The 23,096-nt window shown below is 45.9% G+C and overlaps 1 protein-coding gene across 6 annotated transcripts in view; it reads left to right on the top strand.

Moving 5' to 3' along the window:
• Positions 1–14,110: 14,110 nt before the first annotated feature.
• The window catches only part of DNAJB2 (DnaJ heat shock protein family (Hsp40) member B2), a 258,095-nt gene continuing 249,109 nt past the window's right edge, over positions 14,111–23,096 (top strand). For 3 of the 6 annotated variants that reach the window (XM_085650122.1, XM_085650120.1, XM_085650121.1), the window contains exon 1: positions 14,230–14,422. In XM_085650122.1, the coding sequence (XP_085506248.1) occupies positions 14,245–14,422 (178 nt within the window). In that variant the 5' untranslated portion in view covers positions 14,230–14,244. Of the gene's footprint in view, positions 14,423–14,458; positions 14,695–23,096 lie in introns of those variants that run through there. The other 3 variants (XM_085650119.1, XM_085650123.1, XM_085650124.1) reach the window with 3 other exon arrangements.

The following is a 23,096-nucleotide window of genomic DNA, read 5'->3' as shown; positions in this document are numbered from 1 at the left end:
ACTAGGGCTCTCACACACCCAGCAAACTAGGTGTCATGCTTCATCATTTGAGCCTGCCCCTCGTCAGGTCGGCGCTGCAATTCCTGACGGGCTCCCAATATTGGGGCTCTTTGGTGGGGATCTTTTGTTCCTGCCGAAGGGTGCCGTGGGGGTAAGGGGCCCTAGAATGTGTAGATGTGAGTGAATGTATAAAATAGGTACTGTTAGTCCACACGTGAATTTAATGAAGTGGTAAACAGCCTAGTTAAAAACAAAAGAAGTTGAGGTGGGTATAGGCACTAGTGGTTTATGAAACTAATTATGCATGCCCTACTCTCAAAAAGATCAACATGTTTCGTGCCTTGGTAGCAAAAAATTGGTCACGGCACTTCTTCAGGATCAATAATAAGAACTATCTACGACAAAAGATAAGTGACTAGTCTACATACCTAACAGGTTCAATAAGGTAACCTACAAAGAAAGACAAAAAAGTTATAATAGACAACACATCGAAATGCACTCACATGATGAGATAGACTCTTGTTATGAGGAGGCAATAGTATCATTAAGGACAAAGGGGAACACCAAAGGTGCGTGGAAGTAACAGTCACCCAGGTGAAGGGTATACAGTTATATACAGTGAAGTGATAAAAACAATGCAGTAACCGGAACACTCACCTATACTGCTATCAAGGGAATCTTGCAGCAGAGACCGGCGGGTATAAAGGACTCCACAATGGGTCCTGAAGATTGATGTTATGTTATGTTATAGTTTGGTATGTTGTTATAGTTTGGTAAAGCGTAAACAGCTGCCCCAGCAAAGAGGCGTCCCGGCGCTAAGGAACTACAGATACTCTACTGAGGATGGGAAGAGAGGGGAAGAGGTGGCCTAGGGGGAGGGGAACAGGTGGGTCTTGATGGCCTTCCGGAAGGTAGACAGGTTTTCCAAGGAGCGGATGTTCAGTGGCAGAGTGTTCCAAAGCTTGGCTCCCAGAACCCTGAAGGAGCGACCGCCAGTGCGGCAGAGCTTTGTGCGGGTTTACGCTCAGTAGGTGTTGGCCTGAGGAGCGCAGATTGCGCCGCGGTACATAGGGTGTAAGGAGAGGTCGCAACAGTTCTGGGCGTCCGAGTTTAATGATTTTGAATGTCATAATGAGGGTTTTAAACTGGATTCTGGAGTCGATAGGTAGCCAGCGCAGCTTACGGATCGTTGCTCTAGCGGCGCATCTGCGAGGAAGACCAACCAAGGCTCTTGCCGCAGAGTTCTGAACGCGTTGCAATCGCGCTATCTCTCCTTTGTTGGCGCCAAGAAGAAGAACATTGGCGTAGTCCAGGCGGGAGAGAATCGTGGCTTGGACAATGAGTTGACGAACCTTGGCGTCAAAGAAGCCAAGTATGGGGCTGAGACTCCTCAGCAAACCGACACAAGTAGCTGCCACTTTTTTTGTGTGGGTCTGAAAGCTGAGTGAGGAGTCCATCCAAACTCCTAGGTTTTTGACCAGGGATTTAGGAGGTGGGATGGTGCCTAGTGACGAGGGCCACCAGTGTTCATTCCAGTAACTGGTGTTCTTTCCAAGGAGCAGCACCTCCGTCTTGCCTGCATTGAGCTGCAGGCAGTTGTCCGTCATCCATTGGGCCACTGCAGCAAGGCCATCCCTAAATCTCGAGGCCAGGGTGGAAGGGCCTTCGGTGAGAGTGATGGCCAGCTGCGGAAAGGTGAGAATTTTTTTTTTTTGAATAAAATATATGTCAATGCCCGCGATACCGGATGTGGCAAATGAGGGGGTGTGTATGGTAAATCCATGAAACCCTCGAGGGTGAGAGAGACCAGGGAGAGTCAGGGCGGCCCAACACCCAGTTGTACACTAACACGGGCGGTGTGGTGTACAGCCATGGTAACCCATCAAACAAAAGGCGGACGGCGCGGGAGCCAGGCGCACGGAAGGGGATGTCACGACAACCTGTGCTAGCCTCCTGGTGTGTGTGGCCCGCGCCGTCCCCCCAGGTTGAAAGCGGGCCAAGTCATGGACGGTGACGCCCATGAAGTCTCGAACATGGAGTAGGTACCAAGCCGCTCCGCAATAAAATTCTCACCTCAGTAGGGATCTGGAAAAGGGTTGAAGGACGCGTGTAGTACTCACCCGCGTCATAGGACGCGCGTAATCCTGAACCTACCCCTACCGCCGGACCTGGGATGGTTAGAGGTAGGACAGGGTGCAAGCCTGATATGCTGCATATGGATGACGTATAGTGCGTCATGTGACCAAAAACGCGTGTCCCCAATGGTGATGGTGTTACGGCCGTGGCGGCCATGATGGAACGGGGAGGAAGCCAGGATAGATAAAAACTGCTGAAGTGTATAACGCTGACGTGTATAACGCCATGTGACCAGAAGTGCGTCTCAAAGTGCAAGGAGTCGCCGCTCAGGCCGCGGTGGCCATATTAGACCGGGGAAGAAGTTAAAAAAGTTAAAAAGGGGGCTACGGACAGATCGGGATGGAAGGATCCATAACGGTATGGTCCCGTTAGTAAGGAAAAAAATGTATATAAACAAATCAGAACAATGGGACAAAGTTAAGTCCACATTATAAAAATTGATGTGAGATCTGAGGGAAGTCGGGAAAGCTTAATGTGCCTCAGAGGGCAATGCGAACCATCACACTACTAGATGGTACTCTTAGCACAACATTGTATAAAAAACCAACTGATCGCAACAGTCTACTGCGTTATGATAGCCATCATCCCAAAACATTGAGGGATAATCTACCATTTGGCCAGTTCTTACGCATTAGACGTAATTGCACAAGGGTGGCAGACTATAACACAGAGGCTAGAGTTTTATCATCTAATCTTAAGGCCAGGGGCTATCCCGAAAGACAGGTCTACAACTCTATGAAACGAGCTAGGAACAACCCACGAGAGGCTCTCCTTGAGACACGAATAAAACCCGAAACTGACATACTTACCTGTGTCACTTCTTTTACACCGGACTCTACTAGAATTAAGAAGATTATTCTGAAAAACTGGAGCATTTTAGAGACGGGTAGTCTGCACATACCAAAACCAAGGTTTGCATATAAAAGAACACAAAACATCAAGGACCTATTGGTCCACACAAGACCCAAACCGAACATGACCAACACACAACGTACTATGTGGGACCTACCCACGGTAACAGGTCACTTCCCCTGTGGCTCGTGTGTGGCCTGTAACTTGACCACCACCACGAAGGATATCACTTTCAATAATGGTTTTCACTGGGTCCTGACCAGACATACTAATTGCAACACAAAAAACTGTATCTACATGATTACATGTCCATGTGACCTACATTACATAGGTATGACAACTCGCACGATTAAGACCAGGGTAATGGAACATAGAAGTAACATACGCTGCCAGAGAGTGACGACTAGACTCTACACACACTTTAAGGAAGCGCAACACCATGCGAATTCAATGAGCTGGATAGTCTTAGAGGCTCATCCGCAGATTTTCAAAAATGCATTGTTTAGGCTTGAGCAGAGATGGGTCCTTAGATTATCCTCACACCTGACGGGTCTAAACGACGACATCCCATGGGGTGCACTCACTGGATGAGATCCTCCTGCCCTTGACTTTAATCCCCAACCTCCAATCCCTGCTGATCCCTTACTCTGACGTGACTGATATTTTACACAGCCTTCCAGACACGTACAGCGTTCCGTGACCTTTGTCACACTTTTCTGATACCCCTAATTGGCCTCCCTACCAAGCCCCCCCTGGTTCGCATAGCCCTCTGAGGCACATTAAGCTTTCCCGACTTCCTTCAGATCTCACATCAATTTTTATAATGTGGACTTAACTTTGTCCCCTTGTTCTGATTTGTTTATATATATATTTTTTCCTTACTAACGGGACCATACCGTTATGGATCCTTCCATCCCGATCTGTCCGTAGACCCCTTTTTAACTTTTTTAACTTCTTCCCCGGTCTAATATGGCCACCGCGGCCTGAGCGGCGACTCCTTGCACTTCGAGACGCACTTCTGGTCACATGGCGTTATACACGTCAGCGTTATACACTTCAGCAGTTTTTATCTATCCTGGCTTCCTCCCCGTTCCATCATGGCCGCCACGGCCGTAACACCATCACCATTGGGACACGCGTTTTTGGTCACATGACGCACTATACGTCATCCATATGCAGCATATCAGGCTTGCACCCTGTCCTACCTCTAACCATCCCAGGTCCGGCGGTAGGGGTAGGTTCAGGATTATGCGCATCCTATGACGCGGGTGAGTACTACACGCGTCCTTCACCCCTTTTCCAGATCCCTACTGAGGTGAGAATTTTATTGCGGAGCGGCTTGGTACCTACTCCATGTTCGAGACTTCATGGGCGTCACCGTCCATGACTTGGCCCGATTTCAACCTGGGGGGACGGCGCGGGCCACACACACCAGGAGGCTAGCACGGGTTGTCGTGACATCCCCTTCCGTGCGCCTGGCTCCCGCGCCGTCCGCCTTTTGTTTGATGGGCTACCATGGCTGCACACCACACCGCCCGTGTTAGTGTACAACTGGGTGTTGGGCCGCCCTGACTCTCCCTGGTCTCTCTCACCCTCGAGGGTTTCATGGATTTACCATACACACACCCTCATTTGAGGCATCCGGTATCGCGGGCATTGACATATATTTTATTCAATTTTTCTCACCTTTCCGGCATCAATCTTCAGGACCCATTTTGGAGTCCTTTATGCCCGCCGGTCTCTGCTGCAAGATTCCCTTGATAGCAGTATAGGTGAGTGTTCCGGTTACTGCATTGCTTTTATCACTTCACTATATATAACTGTATACCCTTCACCTGGGTGACTGTTACTTCCACGCACCTTTGGTGTTCCCCTTTGTCCTTAATGATACTATTGCCTCCTCATAACAAGAGTCTATCTCATCATGTGAGTGCATTTCGATGTGTTGTCTATTATAACTTTTTTGTCTTTCTTTGTAGGTTACCTTATTGAACCTGTTAGGTATGTAGACTAGCGTTACAACAAACAAATGATGGACGGAATGCTGACAATGTATACATTCTCCCCAGTCAAGAGATCTGGGTTAAATCCATCGTTCTTTTGCCCACTACACCACCCCAGTTTAGACATGGCCATATGCAAATCAGTCTTGACCCTGTGCCTCATGGGAACAGTCCAGCCCGAACTGCCAAGCCATGTCTTCCCTGGACCGGAATCAAGCATCCTAGGACCGGTTTCTGGCTATCAGCCGTCATCAGCCAGGATAGCTTGACTCCAGTGGCGTAGTGAGCACGGGTCCCACGTCTGGGAATACCCATCCCACTTAGGGCGAAAAGCGTTACAACAAACAAATGATGGACGGAATGCTGACAATGCATACATTCTCCCCCAGTCAAGAGATCTGGGTTAAATCCATTGTTCTTTTGCCCACTACACCACCCCAGTTTAGACATGGCCATATGCAAATCAGTCTTGACCCTGTGCCTCATGGGAACAGTCCAGCCCGAACTGCCAAGCCATGTCTTCCCTGGACCGGAATCAAGCATCCTAGGACCGGTTTCTGGCTATCAGCCGTCATCAGCCAGGATAGCTTGACTCCAGTGGCGTAGTGAGCACGGGTCCCACGTCTGGGAATACCCATCCCACTTAGGGAGAAAAGCGTTACAACAAACAAATGATGGACGGAATGCTGACAATGCATACATTCTCCCCCAGTCAAGAGATCTGGGTTAAATCCATCGTTCTTTTGCCCACTACACCACCCCAGTTTAGACATGGCCATATGCAAATCAGTCTTGACCCTGTGCCTCATGGGAACAGTCCAGCCCGAACTGCCAAGCCATGTCTTCCCTGGACCGGAATCAAGCATCCTAGGACCGATTTCTGGCTATCAGCCGTCATCAGCCAGGATAGCTTGACTCCAGTGGCGTAGTGAGCACGGGTCCCACGTCTGGGAATACCCATCCCACTTAGGGCGAAAAGCGTTACAACAAACAAATGATGGACGGAATGCTGACAATGCATACATTCTCCCCCAGTCAAGAGATCTGGGTTAAATCCATTGTTCTTTTGCCCACTACACCACCCCAGTTTAGACATGGCCATATGCAAATCAGTCTTGACCCTGTGCCTCATGGGAACAGTCCAGCCCGAACTGCCAAGCCATGTCTTCCCTGGACCGGAATCAAGCATCCTAGGACCGGTTTCTGGCTATCAGCCGTCATCAGCCAGGATAGCTTGACTCCAGTGGCGTAGTGAGCACGGGTCCCACGTCTGGGAATACCCATCCCACTTAGGGCGAAAAGCGTTACAACAAACAAATGATGGACGGAATGCTGACAATGCATACATTCTCCCCCAGTCAAGAGATCTGGGTTAAATCCATCGTTCTTTTGCCCACTACACCACCCCAGTTCAGACATGGCCATATGCAAATCAGTCTTGACCCTGTGCCTCATGGGAACAGTCCAGCCGGAACTGCCAAGCCATGTCTTCCCTGGACCGGAATCAAGCATCCTAGGACCGGTTTCTGGCTATCAGCCGTCATTAGCCAGGATAGCTTGACTCCAGTGGCGTAGTGAGCACGGGTCCCACGTCTGGGAATACCCATCCCACTTAGGGCGAAAAGCGTTACAACAAACAAATGATGGACGGAATGCTGACAATGCATACATTCTCCCCCAGTCAAGAGATCTGGGTTAATCTTTGTACTGGGGTGGGGCAGGAAATTGCCTCAAACTAAACTCGGAGAAAACAGAGGTGATCATTTTTGGAAAACTAGTGCCTGATTGGTCCTCCGTCTGGTGGCCTCCTTCTATGGGCACCCTACCGACTCCGGTATCTAAAGTTAGGAACTTGGGTATCATCTTTGATGATAAACTCAATTTTGCCTTACATGCAAATCAGACCGCTTCATCTGCTTTTCAGAAATTGAGGACTATTAAGAAGGTCATCCCGTTCCTACCTGAAAATGTGGCAAAAATAGTTGTGAGCACTTTAGTACTATCTTCCTTGGATTATTGCAATGGTCTTTTTGCTAATGCTCAATTCCGGGTGATAGCAAAATTGCAATCAATTCAGAATGCAGCGGCAAGACTGCTTTCTAAAACATCTAAATTTGATCCCATTAGTCAAACTATTAGGGACTTTCACTGGCTTACTGTCAGGAATAGGATTAGATTCAAGACCTTATGTCTCACGTTTAAAGCTTTAAATAAGCAAGGTCCACAAGTTTTTCAAGACCAATTGTTTCTATATCAACCCCCAAGATCCTTGAGATCAATAACAAGTTTCCAAATTTCGGTCCCGCGCACAAAAACCGTGTCTTGGGGAGATAGACGCTTTGTGGTAGCGGCCGCAAAAATGTGGAATGTGTTACCGTTACATATTAAATTAAGCCACTCTCTGCTTCAGTTCAGGAAATTATTGAAAACATGGCTTTTTAATCAATAATCATTGTTAACCCCCTGCTTTCCTTTCCATTAATGATAAGTCCTTTTTATCTGGATTCTGTTAAAGTCTAAGCGCCAAGACGCCCAAGGGCATACGTACGCGCTTAATAAATTGCAAAAATAAATAAATAAATGTATGACATTGTTCTGCATTCTGTCCATCAATTGTTGTTTTTGCATTTGTCACCCCGAGTGGGAAGGGTATGCCCAGACGTGGGTCCCGTGCTCTCCATGCCACTGGAATCAAGCTATCCTGGCTGAAGAGGGGTGAAACCCCGAAACCGGTCCTAGGATGCTTGTTTCCAGTCCAGGGAGGACCTGGCTTGGCAGTTCGGGCTGGACTGTACCCATGAGGCACAGGGTCAAGACTGATTTGCATATGGCTGGGTTCAAACTGGAACGGCATGGTGAGCAAAAAAACGATGGATTTAGGCCCAGATCTTTGTACTGGGGTGAATGTATGACATTGTTCTGCATTCTGTCCATCAATTGTTGTTTTTGCAGGTATGTAGACTAGTCACTTATCTTTTGTCGTAGATAGTTCTTATTATTGATCCTGAAGAAGTGCCGTGACCAATTTTTTGGCTACCAAGGCACGAAACATGTTGATCTTTTTGAGAGTAGGGCATGCATAACTAGTTTCATAAACCACTAGTGCCTATACCCACCTCAACTTCTATTGTTTTTAACTAGGCTGTTTACCACTTCATTAAATTCACGTGTGGACTAACAGTACCTATTTTATACATTCACTCACATCTACACATTGTAGGGCCCCTTACCCCCACGGCACCCTTCGGCAGGAACAAAAGATCCCCGCCAAAGAGCCCAAATATTGGGAGCCCGTCAGGAATTGCAGCGCCGACCTGACGAGGGGCAGGCTCAAATGATGAAGCATGACACCTAGCTTGCTGGGTGTGTGAGAGCCCTAGTTCCAATAAGGGATTCCCCCCCTTCTTTTCTCAACCTGTGCTACTCTTGACCAGGCTTCATTTTCTGAGACACATGACAATACATCTCTTTGTTTCCTTTCCCCCTCCCTTCTTTCTTTATTAGAGGAACTTTGTACTTTCTTGCATTATTAGTTGACGGGGTATGTACACTGGACCTCAATAAAACCTACCCCCTTGTCCCTATTTTGTTGATGCAAATAATGTTACACCTTATTCTCTTTTACTTTTTGGTGATTTTAACATTCATGTGTGTCATCTCAATTGTTTTGAAAATATTAATTATGATTTTTGTCCTCAAGAGGTTACCCATTTTGAACACTCTAAGGGTGGGATGTACCTAGAGAGTATTGCATCCGCCCTTCACCTATTTGCCCCTGTACAAGAATCTTTGTCTCCTGTCCCTACGTTCACTGGACAAGGTCATAATAGTATGAGCGACTATATTTTTGTGTCTTGATTTTTGAAGGACTTAATAGGTGGCTTTTGTGTTACTGAAAATGCCTTAAGTGATCACAATCCTCTTACTATGGAAATTAAAGTCAAGGCTATAATGAGGGATAATCCATTGCCCATGATTTCTAATTTAAATTTAGTCTCTAAAAATCAGGGAAGACGATTCAGATGGGATGTTATTACCCCGGATGATTTCCTCGAGAATTTGTATAACAGTAATAATGAGGATCTAAGTCTATGCTTGTCGCCAGAGTCGCTACCAGTTGAAATCCTTGGTGCTTTCGAGAGAATAACAAAACAGGTAGTGGGTAAATTAACCTGCCACGGGAGACCAAGGCCTAAGGAATTAAAAAATTGGTTTGATCATGCTTGCTCTAGTGCTCATACTGCACTTCTGTTGGCACTGAAAGAAAGTGTAAAAGACTCAAGTAAGATTGTAGAGGCAAGAAGGTCCTATAAAAAAGCTATAAAGGCTAGGAAATTCCAGCTAAGAAATATGGCCTGGGCCGAACTGTCAGAGGCAAGTGTTTTGAAAAATAGCATTCAATTCTGGAAGGTGATTAATAGTCCACTTTTTGATGAGTTGGAAAATACAAATAAAGACTGTCTTATCCCGCCAGACAGATGGGTGGGTCATTTTAGTTGTCTTTATTCTGAGATTCATCAACTCAATCCAGTAAATTATGGGGACACTATACAGGCCTCAAAAATTCATTTTAAGGATGATGAAGTCCTGGAGGCCATTGTGTCAATGGCAAAAGGTAAAGCATCAGGGCCGGATGGCGTCCCCGCGGACCTTTATAGGGCAGATCCAAGGTACTGGGCAAAGATCTTAACTTCTGTTTTTAATGCAGTATCAATGGCGGGTGCTCCTACGTCATGGGGCAAAGCAGTTATAGTCCCATTATTTAAAAAAGGGTCAAGAGAAGATCCGGCATGTTACCGGCCCATCTCTCTCTTGGACTCTGCGATGAAGATAATGGGTAAAGTAGTTCTCGTTCGCCTAACAAATTGGTTGGAAGATAAACTTATAATTTCCGACTTACAATATGGGTTTAGACAAGGAAAGGGCACAGTGGGTCAATGCCTCAATTTACATCTTATCATTGGGAAGTACACGGTCGCTAAGCAGGGGGACTTACATCTAGCCTTTATGGATTTGTCCACTGCTTTCGATCTTGTAAATCGTCAAAAATTATGGGCCTCCCTAGTGGTATTGGGGCTTGATCCGGTGTTGATATCATTCCTGGCGCTTATTCACGAGGACATTACCGCAGTCGTCCGCTACGATGAAGACGGGAGTCTGTCAAAAGCATGGCAGGTTAAGCGAGGGGTAAGACAGGGGTGTATTCTTGCCCCCCTGCTCTTCTCGCTCTATATTAATGATCTGGGTGTGGCTCTAATTTCGACCAGCAAGGATATTCCCAGAGCCGGCTCAAAATTGATTCCCGCATTATTGTATGCCGACGACACGGTTCTGCTGGCAAGAACCGCGAGAGGCCTACAAGCCCTTTTAAACGGATTTTATGATTTTATGGTCTCTTTAGACTTATTAATACATTTCAAAAAATCACATTCCATGTCAATTGGCTGTGGGGGGGGGCGAAAAAGGCTAAATTCTACTGTAATGGGCAGGAGCTCAAAAAAGTGCAGACCTTCCCATATTTGGGGATTGTCTTTGATGACAGGAGATCGTGGGTCATGCAACGCGCCCAGAAAAAGAACATTCTTGCTAGGGCAACAGGAGTGTTGTTGGGCTTTGCAAAACGTTTGGGGTGTAAACCCCTACCCGCTCCTTTGAAGATATATAGAGCTAAGTGTGTTCCTATGGCCCTATATGGTAGCAAGGTATGGGGTTACAAGACTTCGACTGAAATCCAGACAGTAGAAAACGCCTTTTTTCGGAAATTGTTGTCACTCCCCCCATCTGCTCCTATTTTTAATATTCACGAAGACCTGGGGGCTGGCTATCTTATCGATCAAATTTCTGTGGCTCCATTATTAGGTTGGTTGAGAATTTGGGCACAGCAACCTCCGAATTTAAACCAACTCATTATTCAAGACTGCTTGTCTCTTGACAAAGTCATGTCTATCCCATGGTTTCAATACATTAAAAGTAATTTGGAGTCACTTGGCTGCCTTGAACTGTTTGACAAACCAAGTGCGTTGAGTAAAGTGGAGATAAAGGCCTATAAGACTCAGTTCTTGAGTAGAGCAATGTCACTGAGGGAAGGTGGTGAGTTGGGAAAGCCGGCAGTCAGGAGGTTTGTCATGCTAAGTAGAGGTAGAGAGATCCAGCCATACCTGACCTACATAAACAAACCATTCCATCTGTTTTTGTTAATATGGTTCAAGCATGGCATGCTTCCCTGGCTATTGGCTTACCCTAAGGGTTTTTTCAAAGAGGGAACCCTGGGGCCCTGTCCTTGTGACAACACCTCAGAACAAAATACGTTGCATTTGGTATTTTTTTGTAAGTTTTACTCTTTGCAGCGAAAGAAATTTATTTTTCCTATTTTTAAGAACTGCAATTTTGAGCAAGTGAGGCCCGCACTGGTTTATCTGCAAATGCTTGGGTCACCACTGGTATGTTTTGGGGTAGCCAGCTACATTACAGGGGCCATTAGGCATAGAAATAGGGTGCAGTCCTTTCAGTAACCTCCCCACATCTTATTAGTATCGTTTTTAATAGTTGGAGAATGTGGATTGATGAAGCAGTAATGGTTTTATGGATTTGTAAAAATTGTAGAATTATTTGGATGGTATACTTTTTTATTGTGATCAGGTGCCAATCGTACTGTATTATTTATTATTCATGAAATGCCGTAAATGGAGTTTTAATTTGTTTTGCGTTAATGGTCTTATTTGACTTTTGTACTGTAACTAGTTGCACTATGAAACTTTGTTCTGTGCTTTGATGGTTTTAAAATGTTTAACCGAATAAAGCTATCTTTGACTTGACTTGCATCTAATCTAGTTAAAAGAGTCATAATTGAAGCACCTGCATTATCATCTTTCACCCCTGGGTTAAAGTGTACAATTTCTGTTGATGCAAGTCAACATGGCCTTGGTGCAGTCCTCTGTCAATGGATAGTCTCAAAAGAGCTTAGGGCTTTGCTTCCAGATCCCTAAATAGTGCTGAGAAAAATTATAGTACTATTGAAAGAGAAGCTTTGGCCTGCTCGTGGGCAGTTGAAAAATGTAAAACTTATATTTGGGGTTCTCACTTCATTCTGCTTAGTGATCACAAACCTCTGTTACACCTACTCAATGGCAAGGGCACTGGGAACGCTTCGGCTAGGCTGCTCAGAATTCTTTCAAGATTACACGAATACAATTTCACTATACAACACATTTCTGGAGGACATAATCTAAGAGCAGATTGTCTTTCTAGATTACCTTTAAAGGAAAATGTTTTAGATTCAAAAGTTGATGACATAGAATGTGTTGTTGCCTCAATCGAGGATTTAGTCCTTTCTCCTTTTAATATTTCGCAATCAGAATGGGTCAAAGCTTACGGTGATGATTCCACCCTCTCTGCCGTTAAGAACATGATTATCTCAGGTTGGCCAAAAGAGCGTTCCCTTCCTGCCCCTTTAAAATCATTTACTCAAGTGTCAAATGATTTATCTATTGTTAATGATGTTATTTTTCGTGGAGATCAATGTGTCCCTCCAGCTATTTTAGGAAACACATTTTTTCATGCAGCTCATGAGGGTCATTTAGGGATTGGTGCCTCTTCAAGGTAACTCAAAGAGCACTTTTGGTGGCCAGGCCTAGATAGGGATGTAACTAATTGGATTGACAATTGTGACACATGTTTAGTGTCTGATAAACATTGGAAGACATCTCAACTTCCTTTACATTGTGTTTCTTTACCCGAGGAGCCCTGGTCAAAAGTTGCTATCTCGCTGGTCCTTTTATTGTTTTGCCACGGCAGAGACAGCGCATCATTGCACTCATCTGACTATCACTCAGAATGGGTTGACTTTGATTTTTGTGAAACTCCCAATTCAAATGCAGTCATCAAATTTCTGACCAGAGTTTTTCTAGCTGAATGTTCCCCAAAAGAAATTGTTACTGATAATGGTTCACATTTCTGTTCTTCATTAATGCAGGATTTTCTTAAAATGCATGACATTAAACATCTAAGGGTTGCCTTGTACTCCCCATCCTCGAATGGTCTCATTGAGAGAATGAATAGATTCATCAAAGAGGGCATTCAGTCTGCAGTTTCCTCCAATGTTGATGTTGAAGCTTTCCTTAGAAAGAATATCTGGTCATACATTGTCACCCCTCATCCCACTACTGGCATATCTCCCTTTAGATTACTTAAGAAAAGGAATGCTAATGGGAACATCTGCCCTTCATGGATAAAAAGTATTTAGAGAAATTGTAATTCTTGTTTAGCTTGTCATGATAAACAAATTATTAAGACAAATGTTCTTGCGCAACAGGAAATTCAAAGGAAAAGTTTTTATTCTGTTGTTAACCCTATTGTGAAAACATTTCAGATTGGTGATTGGGTCATGATCAAAAATCCTAATAGAGTTATTAAAGGTGTTTCCAAATTTTCTCTACCAACACAAATTATTAAAGTCGCAAAAGGTTCAGTTTTTTTTGGATAGAAAGGGATGGTGGAATAAACGAGCTATAGTCAAACTCTCTCCTGAGCAAGCCAACAAAATTCGGTTGTCAAAGCACTCTTTTGACAACTCTTCATGTTCTCATTTTCCTATTGGCTCACCTTCTGATTATTGAAACATTTGCACACAACCTTCTCAAACTTCTTTTGACAGCTCTCCTCAATGCTGCTGTGTTGTCCTCTGTGAAATGGAAGAATAAATCTTCTTGGATCTTCATCAATTCAGCTTGTCATCTTTATTTATTCACCTCGTATGCTTGAATGCATACTTTACACCCAGGCATGGCTTCCAGAGCGCAGCAGAGTACCCCCCTCGTGGAACCTACTTTGTGATTGCCCGTTCGCGCATCCGTGCCACGGAAGCAGGTGAATTAAAGTGATTAAATGCAGATATCCTACTACAGGGCGTAAGTAAATGGATTTAGGGAAGTAAAGACCACAACACCCAGAATGCACTATCTCCGCTCGCCACCCCGCGCTCAGGCTTCGTCTTAAGCTGCTTCGCACCCCAGGGCCCTCCACCAATCAGACAGCAGCCACAGACCTCATTCATCAGGCTCCGCCTACAAGACGACACATGGTTGAGCGTAATGGGAAGAGGGGGATATGATTGGCTGGTTACTATCAGGTGTGTGGGGCCTAAACGCAACAGCTGATACAGTAAGGGCGCAGGCGACGTTTGTAAATAAAGCCTCGACGAGTGACCTAATTGGCTGCGTTTAACGGTACGCTCGGATTGGCGGACGTTTCTACAATGGGGTGGGGCAGAAAGGGGACTCAGTACTTCCGCAGTGGGCGGGCCAAGGCTTCCTATTGGTCAGGAGTTCCAGGGCTTCCACCAGGCTTTTCTGGACCTTTCGGTACAGCTGACTGTGACGTCACCGAGAAGCCAGCAGATGGGCGGAGCCAGAGTAGCAGAGAGCCGGAGAGCGGTGAGTGCAGCGCTGTACCCGGGGCGGGCGGGCTGACCCGGAATACCGCGGCCTGGAGGGGGCCGGAGGGGCCCGGGGGCCGGCGCACACCCGGGAGGACGAGGGAGCCTGCCGGAGCGGGAGGCGGGAGGGTCGAGACTGCTGCACCGGGGATGGGTCCTCATACGCCGCTGACCCTGGTTCATTCATGTATCCATGCATGTTTCTAGGTCCAGACTGGGGTGGCGAAGTGAGCAAAAGAACCATGGCCTAAAACCAGATCTGTGGCTGGGGTGAGTGCTTGAAAAGTTTCAGCGCTCCATCCATCCATCACGATGGTTGGAGGTGTTGGAGGGAGGTTTGCATTCAGTTCATCGCTTGTAAGGATCAGTTCAGGGCTTCTTTAGGAGTGGAGCAACGAATGCATGTTTAAGGGCTGACTGAACTCGGATATTGACATGAAGTTCGGCTGTGCTTGGACCAACAGATCACTATGCCCACTAGTCTGCCCTACCCATTGGCTCCCATACTTTGCTGCACTCCCTGTTTTGCGCCCCAGAGGGGCAAATGTGTTTTTGCTTTCATTGCACGACCCTCGGATGTGTCCTGTTGCCCAGTCTGATCGCCTTCTTCTGCCTTAGATGGATGGTTCCAAAGATCCCCTGGGTGAAAGGTGCAGTAGGACCTAACTCAGTCGTCCACGGAAACCAGTACTGCACCAAGTCTCGTGGGTGCATTGCCATCGGAACCACAGCTAGCTGTTTGAGTTAGGGACCCCTTAAGTTTGCTCCCCATGGCACTTACTCTGGGTACCAGATCTGCTATCAGCGTCAATATTTCCCTGTGTTAGCGGTGACTTTGGAGACTAGAGGTGTCTGTAACTGTCAGACATGTGGTGCAGTTATTATCGGGTATATATAAGGAAGGCCTCTAGCCCTGTCCAAAACATAACAGAAGACCCTATTCTCCCTTTCTATCCCTTGTTGAAGGTGCTGTGGGTAAATGAAAAGATAATTGGATCATATGTTTCTGACCAAATCGTGTGTGAGGATGGGCTCTTATTGATGGCTGCTGCTGTCTCCCATGGTTTGTAGCCCATGTCCATGCGGAATGGGTTGTGTGAGCCAAACCTGGTCATTCAAAATGTGAGGAGTATGTATAATCCAACGAGATCATCTCTGATTGTATGTCAGATCTTTTCTTTGGCTGTTGGACTGGAAGCTGGTCACAAATCTTCTGGCTCATTAATTTATCGCTTGAGTATGAATTTACCTTTAAATAAATGAAGACCAGAGGCGTGTGACAAAACAGGAACACAGTGATTTAATTAAACACAGCGGCTAGGAGAGCATCAACACAGGCGCGTCTTAAGACAGTCGGCAATTACAGAAGTTTTGGCTGCACAAATGTACATTTTGTGGGTACAATGCAACACCTCGATGTTCTTTGAAAAGCATCATAGTCATGAATAACAGTCTGATAAGGGGGATATTGATGGCCCTCGACCTTGGAGAGAGCTAGTGTGTGTCAGTTTGTGCATGTCCAGATGTCCGGTGTGGTGAGCGCGTGATTACCCCTTGTGGTGTACATGTTGTCCTGATTGGCTGAGTGTTAATAACTACACATGGCATCTAACTTTTTGCTATTTTGGGAACGCTCGCCTTTGGTAAATCGTATTTTATTTGGGCCAATCTCCTCGGTCATGTTTGTGGTGTGACTACCTATCTGTGGAATCGATCAGGGTTTTCCTTGGGTGCGCGTTTGTCTTTAAGCGAAGTGTAACCCAACCTGTGACCCACCAATCGGAAGACTTGGGTCTCAGGGCCCGTCTGACCACCTATCTTTGGTTTGGGGTTGATGGAGAAGTCATCTCGAATGAATGAATCAAACAGCAATGATACAAGTTTGTGTGTGTGCATGTAACATGGCGGTCATGGATATCATATTCACCAGTATTCTCATTATTATACATACAGTTGTTACATTGTACATCAACATTGCATTCACTGATATTGACGTCAATATGCGTGCATAGGTTACAGCATACATCGGTATTGCATTTACTGGTATTGACATCATTGTGCATAGATAGATTACAGCGTACATCAATAATGCATTTATTGGTACTACCGCTGCTATGCATGCATGCATCAGATTGTGTATTGCTATGTATTTATTGATATCAACAAATTCAACCACTTCTCAATATAGGTTGATATCCAAACACCAAATCAACTTTCAGACTGTCCTCCAACTATTGAGGATGGAAGCATTTACACTTTTCGGTTTGTCTTTTAGACAGGAGCTTAACTTTGGCTGGGTGTCTAGATTTCTTTGTTTCACAACCCCAGGGTTTTTCAGTTTTCTGTATCACTGAGTAAGGAACATCGCAATAGTGACCGACCCAAGGGAATGACAACTCTTCTTGCACAGACAGTATGTGAATGGTAGGTTTGGACTACTTAAGCCTCTGTCCTTGGTGACTGGCTCACTTGCTGGATTGGTGAGGGCATGTGTGGCACTGGCTGCCGTACAATGTCTTGGTTCCACTTTGCCTCTCTAGTCCAGGTGTGCTCATTTACACCTGCTCTCTGGACAGTCTGCTGAATGTTGCACCCTGCCCATGTCGCATTCACAGTGATGTGTCAAAAATGAGCAATTGTGGCAAGATTGATTTGTTGTTCAAACCTGCCTGTAGGAAGTGCACAGCCTTTAGGTAAGCGGCAGCATAGAACAGGGTGGTGATGCTCCGACATGGGACCTGGAGAGACCCAGTACAAACAAGCGGCAAGGTTTGGAGGCTTATTAATGTCATCAGAGTAAGCTGAACACAGCAAACAGTGCAGCAGGAACCATGCCCACGAGTGGTTCAGATGGCAAAATGCCACATAAATATTCCCATTGAGTGCAGGTTTGAGCCTCTGTTGTGGACATTCAGTAACGTGCACACATTCAGTATGAGCATATGTCTAGAGCGGGCTTCTTCTGGCCAAATTGATAGTGCATTCCCACTGCACTGTGGCTAACCTCTGAGCAGGTTTGTGTACTCAAGAAAGGTCAACAGCTTGGCTGATATTTCCTCCAGAGTGAGCTCTGATTGGTGGTGGAACAGGGTCGGACCGGGGCAAAAAATTGTCCCAGGCACTAAAATAAGTGACTCCCTTTAGCGAACCAGATAGCTGAAAAAGTACAATGAGGCCCGTTTTGCACTTAGACATGTTGTATGGGTATTTCAAAGGTATGGGAGACTGCATACATTTGTGTTTACTGCAGGCAATATTTGTGGTAAACTTAGGGAAATCAACAGTAAAATTTCATGCCAGCCTCATGCACCACCATGAGGCTGGGCTTAAGCCAGTGGCCTGGAGGCAGCAGGGTACACCGGTATTCTCAGTAGTTGGGTAGAACGGTATTACCCACAGGTAGTACACCGGCATCCCTGGTAAAGAGGCATTCCCTGTAGACCACTATAACCAACAATCAGGTAGGCTGTTATCCCCCGCAGTTTGATATCTATGTAGACAAGTACCCCCTGCAGATGGGGAGAACACTGCCACAGGGCCTGGGCACATTTGACAGAACCAGAGGACTTTCCCAATTTAATCAGATTAAAAGGTGGATAGATTTAAAAAGTGATGGGAATAATTGCAAGAAAGAGGAGGTTGGGTTAACATAAAGTGGGAGGGTCTTGGGCCACAACAGGAACTACGCAGCCTACCAGAAGACAAAACTGTTCAGTGGAAAAGAGTGCCCAGATACACTTAATCTTAATGTCAAGAAGTTTAAAGTCCATGTCTAGAAATTCTGAAATGTTGAGAAGTATTTCTACCAATCCTTGTGATCGCTAGTCTGTGAAGTTTATGTCCTTCAGCAGATGCAGAATTTATATGTAATCACTTTCTCCAAATAGCAACAGGATCTGCCTTTGGCGTCAGCACACAGATTTAAGTAGAAGAATGACGATGACTTGGAGGCTGCACTTATTATAATTTATGAACCTGTGTTAGATCTGCAGTAGTTGCATGATTGTGTTTTAAAACTGCTCAAACCTGTTTTTATAAATCCTCGCTATAAAGACTTTAAGAGTAAATAAAAAATAATAATTGCAGATCTTGTGATACCAGCCCGGAGAAAATATTGCCAAGCTAAAAGTGCGTGGACGCGAACTCCCCCCGGCCCCCCAAATCCCCCCTTACAGATATGTTATCTGGTCGAATTGATCTAAAGAAGATGCTGATAATTGTCAATTTTCTCATAAACATATTATTCCAGTGGTAATTATGATATTTGAGAAATTATATTTGTGGCGGTTTGACCTGCGCATTTAACTAACAATGCGATCTTACCTTTCTCACTCTTTAAGTATAAAGGCTATGTGGTTCTATGAAGTTTCATAATTTTTGTTACACAGCTGTTCAAATTCTTTTCCGAGGACGTCCGAAGAATCTTCGCTGGCCCAGTGTGGCTCTGTTTCTGATAATTTTTCACTGGGATGGTGGATCTCTTTTAGGCAAATACCCCACGTGTTATGTGTGTTATACTTTGTAAACTTTTACAACAAACTCATTCAAAGCGCAAAAGCTAACCTCTCTAGGAAGCAGCTGGATGACGCCAGGAACACACCTAAAAAACTGTTTTAACTTGTCAAATCGCAATCTAACAGATCACCCAAACCTCTATCTGGGTCTATCCTGCAACCTAACTGCAAATAACTTGCCACCTTCTTCCTTGGAAAGACGGGAAAGATTGAAAGTAACCTACGATCTGCAATAAAGCTCCTCCTGATACCTTCAATCTCCAGTCCCCACCCCCCTACCCTGGGGCAGGAGCGCCCAGCCTTCGACCCCAAATATAACGCCTCATGGAATTCGTTCAAATCTGTTGTTGAAACTACCATTCTAAAAATCCTATCAACACTGAAACCTTCTTACCACTTCAACGACCCGCTTCCTGCAAATCTCTATAGGGAGATTAAAACCTCTTTTCTCCCACTTTGGACCAAAATAGTAAATACTTCATTACTTCAAGGCACTATACCAGACTATGAAGCAAACGCTAGGAGATGATGGATGGAGCGCTGAAACTTTTCAGACACTCGCCCCCAGTCACAGATCTGGGTTGAATCCATCATCGTTCTTTACCTCACTTTGCCACCCCAGTTCAGACACAGCTATATGCAAATCAGTCTTGACCCTGTGCCTCATGGGAACAGTCCAGCCCAAACTGCCTAGCCATGTCTTCCCTGGACCGAAATCAAGCATCCTGGGACCGGTTTCGGGCTAACAGCCCTCATCAGCCAGGCTAGCATGAATCCAGTGGCAAAGTGAGCAAGGGACGCACGTCTGGACATACCCTGCCAACTTAAGGCGAACATAGCGAACACAAGGAGATGATGAACGGAGCGCTGAAACTTTTCAGACACTCACCCCCAGTCACAGATCTGGGTTGAATCCATCATCGTTCTTTAGCTCACTTTTCCACCCCAGTTCAGACACCGCTATATGCAGACTACCTCAGATCTGAACAGATAACCTCCATTCTTCAAAAACCCACGGCGGATCACACTGATCTAAATAATCTCGGCCCATCTCTAACATCCCGACTCTCTCAAAGCTCCTTGAGAAATGTTTCCATACCCAGCTATGCAATCACCTAGATCATTTCCATCTCTTAGACCAATACCAATCTGGCTTTCGTCAGGGCCACAGCATTGAATCGGCCACCACTCACATAGTTGATGATGCGTTGCAATTGCTTGCTCATATTGAATCCTGTTTTCTAATCCTCCTCAACCTCTCATCAGCATTTGATACAGTCAAACATGACAGCCTCCTTGATTTATTGAAACGCAGACTGGTTCGCCTATTTCCTCCACAATAGAACCCAAAGAATAAAGATTAATCATTGCCTATCCAACCCCACGCCTGTCACATTAGTTGTTCCGCCGGGTTCCACGATATCTCACTCTCTCGTAAACCTGTTCATGGAGCCGTTAACTGAAATTCTAAAATCATCAAATTTCACAAGTACGCTGATGACACCCAACTTTACCTCAAATCTCTGCTCCTGATGATATTAGGTCTCTTAACTCAACTCTACTAAAAAAACTCAAAATTGGTTGACCTGCAACCACCTCAAACGAAATGCTCTAAGTAAAAAAGAATTCCTTTTGTTTCCCCCAAACATTCACTCGATATTGCGGAATGATAAACATTTAACAGCCCTCAATTGCATTCCACATGTTATCGACTCGAGTAAATCATTGGGAATTACGCTCAACTGACCGTGAACGTGTAGAAATACATCAGTTCAGCCATTTCAGGAGCTAACTTCCAAATGAGCATCGTTAGGAAAATTAAACACTGCCTACTCTTTGATAACGTTAAGTCAGTTGTTCAAGCCCTAGTAATCTCCAGGCTGGACTATGGAAATGTAAGCCTGTCGGGCCGTCTAAGATTTAAGTTAACCCCCCTTAGGGCCTCCCTTAACACAGCTGCTTTGCTCATTACCTAATCTAAACGCTACAACCACATCACGCCGGATCTGAAATAACAAAACTGGCTTCCTCTCGAGGCAGAAATGCCACTAAAAATTGCTTGCAGGACACACAAAGCCTTACACTCCAATGCCCCTAGGTACACTGCAAAAAAACTGGAGCTATCTGGCGGTGCTAGATCCTCAAGACCTGTTCACTCTTTGCGATCCTGTGGATTGTAAACAGCTTTTTCCCATTCTAGCATAGTAGTTAAAGCAAGCGATTTACGGTCAAAGCTGCCGACTCTGGAACTGGGGAACCGGTTTGAGTCTTGGCAGCGACTCAACATCCTGTGTTCATAAACATAATCCATCTTCCCCTGAAAATGTTAGAAGCTGGTCAAGATTAATTTACAATGCTGAAAATACACACCCGTTTACCGCCCCCCCCACCCACCACCTCACAGCCCAACACCACTTGAGCGTTCGTAACAAACATCTATGTCTAATCCAAATCCACCCACACACTTATGCATTCACCCATGTCTCAAATTACTTCTGTCACACTAAGGAATTCGCTACTGATCTTTCGTTAGGAAACGTATATGCAAAGAACAGGAAAACCTGGGCATCTAGATGCATCATTATTAGTTCTTCTGTGTAGGTCAGTCGCAGGGGTGCAAGTTGTTCTAAAAGTGGCCATGTGGGCTAATCTACATGTGTTCTGCAAACAACGCTTGGAACCCAAGTTGCATTAGTTCTCGTTGGGGAGTTTATCTCAACTTTACAACTTTGTACGGTTATATGCTGTCTCCCCTTTAATGTATGTTTGCATGCTATGGGAGTCACCTCCTGATTCTAAAGCGGACCGGTAAGGGCACCTAGCTCATCATGGTGATTGTAGTAGCATTGTGGTTATTCCCTTCCACCAGTCCACTCATTTACAGCAGAGAGAGAGAAGGGACTGAGGGAAGGTTCCTGGATCACCACGTGCAAGCTGGCTACAAAGGTCACTATCCTGATGAAAGCCTAGAACGTTCTGTGGAGGACAGCAGGAAGTGAGGACCACACTCTCCGGCATGAATCACATCATTGGGTCACTCGCACACACTCCACCCAAGGAGAAGGGCAAGAACCGCCTGGAGAACAAGGAAGTCAGCCTCCAGCATGAGTCACGTGATTGGTCCCTTGCATATACTCCACCCAAGGAGAAGGGCAGAAGCCATCTGTAGGACAAGGGAAAATGAGAGCCACAGCCTCTGGCACGAGTTACGTCATTGGATCCTTACACACACTCCACCCAAGGAGTGGGCAGGATCCAACTGGAGGATAAGAAAAAGTAAGGACCACAGCTCCTGGCATGAGTCATGTCATTGGGTCACTTGCGCATACTCCGCCCAAGGAGAGGGCAAAGTACCACCTGGAGGAAAGAGTAGAGTGAGGACCACGGCCTCCGCATGAGTCATGTCGTTGGATCACTCGCTCATGAGTCACGTCATTGGGTCACTCACATATTCTCCACCCAGGGAGAGGGGCAAGGACCACCAGGAGGAAAGAGGAGAGTGAGGACCACTGCCTCTGGTATGAGTCACGTCATTGGGTCACTCGCACATACTCCGCTCGAGGAGAGGGGAAGGACCACCTGGAGGAAAGGGGAGATTTAATCAATCAAGTGGCTTGTAAAGTGTGACTACTCGCCCATAAGGGTCTCAAGGCGATGGGAGGAGGGGGACGACTGCAGATCTCACATGACACTGTGGTTCAGTCGAAGAGCCAGGTCTTGAGGTGCTTCCTGAATTGAGGCAGTGACTGTGATTGCCTTAGGGGGAGAGACAGAGTGTTCCAGGTCTTTGCTGCGAGGTAGGAGAAGAATCTTCCCCCGGCCGTGGTCTTGCAGATACGTGGAAGGGTGGCCAGGGTCAGTTAGGCGGAGCGGAGGTCTCTGATGGGTGCATGGAACGAGAGGCGGTGGTTGAGGTATGCAGGTCCTGTGTCATGTGGGGCTTTGTAGGTGTGTGAGGAGCTTGAAGGTGATTCCTTTGTTGACTGCGAGCCAGTGAAGGTCTCTCAGGTGGCTGCGGGGGGGGGATGTTGAGGGTGAGTCTGGCGGAGGCATTCTGGGTGCTTTGCAGGTTGAGGAGTTTCTGTGTGATGCCGGTGTAGAGTGCATTGCCGTAGTCGAGTCTGCTGTTGATGAGTGCGTGGATGACCATCTTTATGG

The sequence above is a fragment of the Triturus cristatus genome, chromosome 3_2 (genome assembly GCF_964204655.1).
Source record: "Triturus cristatus chromosome 3_2, aTriCri1.1, whole genome shotgun sequence".
NCBI lineage: Eukaryota > Metazoa > Chordata > Amphibia > Caudata > Salamandridae > Triturus > Triturus cristatus.
The sequence above is the reverse complement of the archived record's forward strand: the minus strand, read 5'-3'. Positions and strand labels throughout refer to the sequence as shown.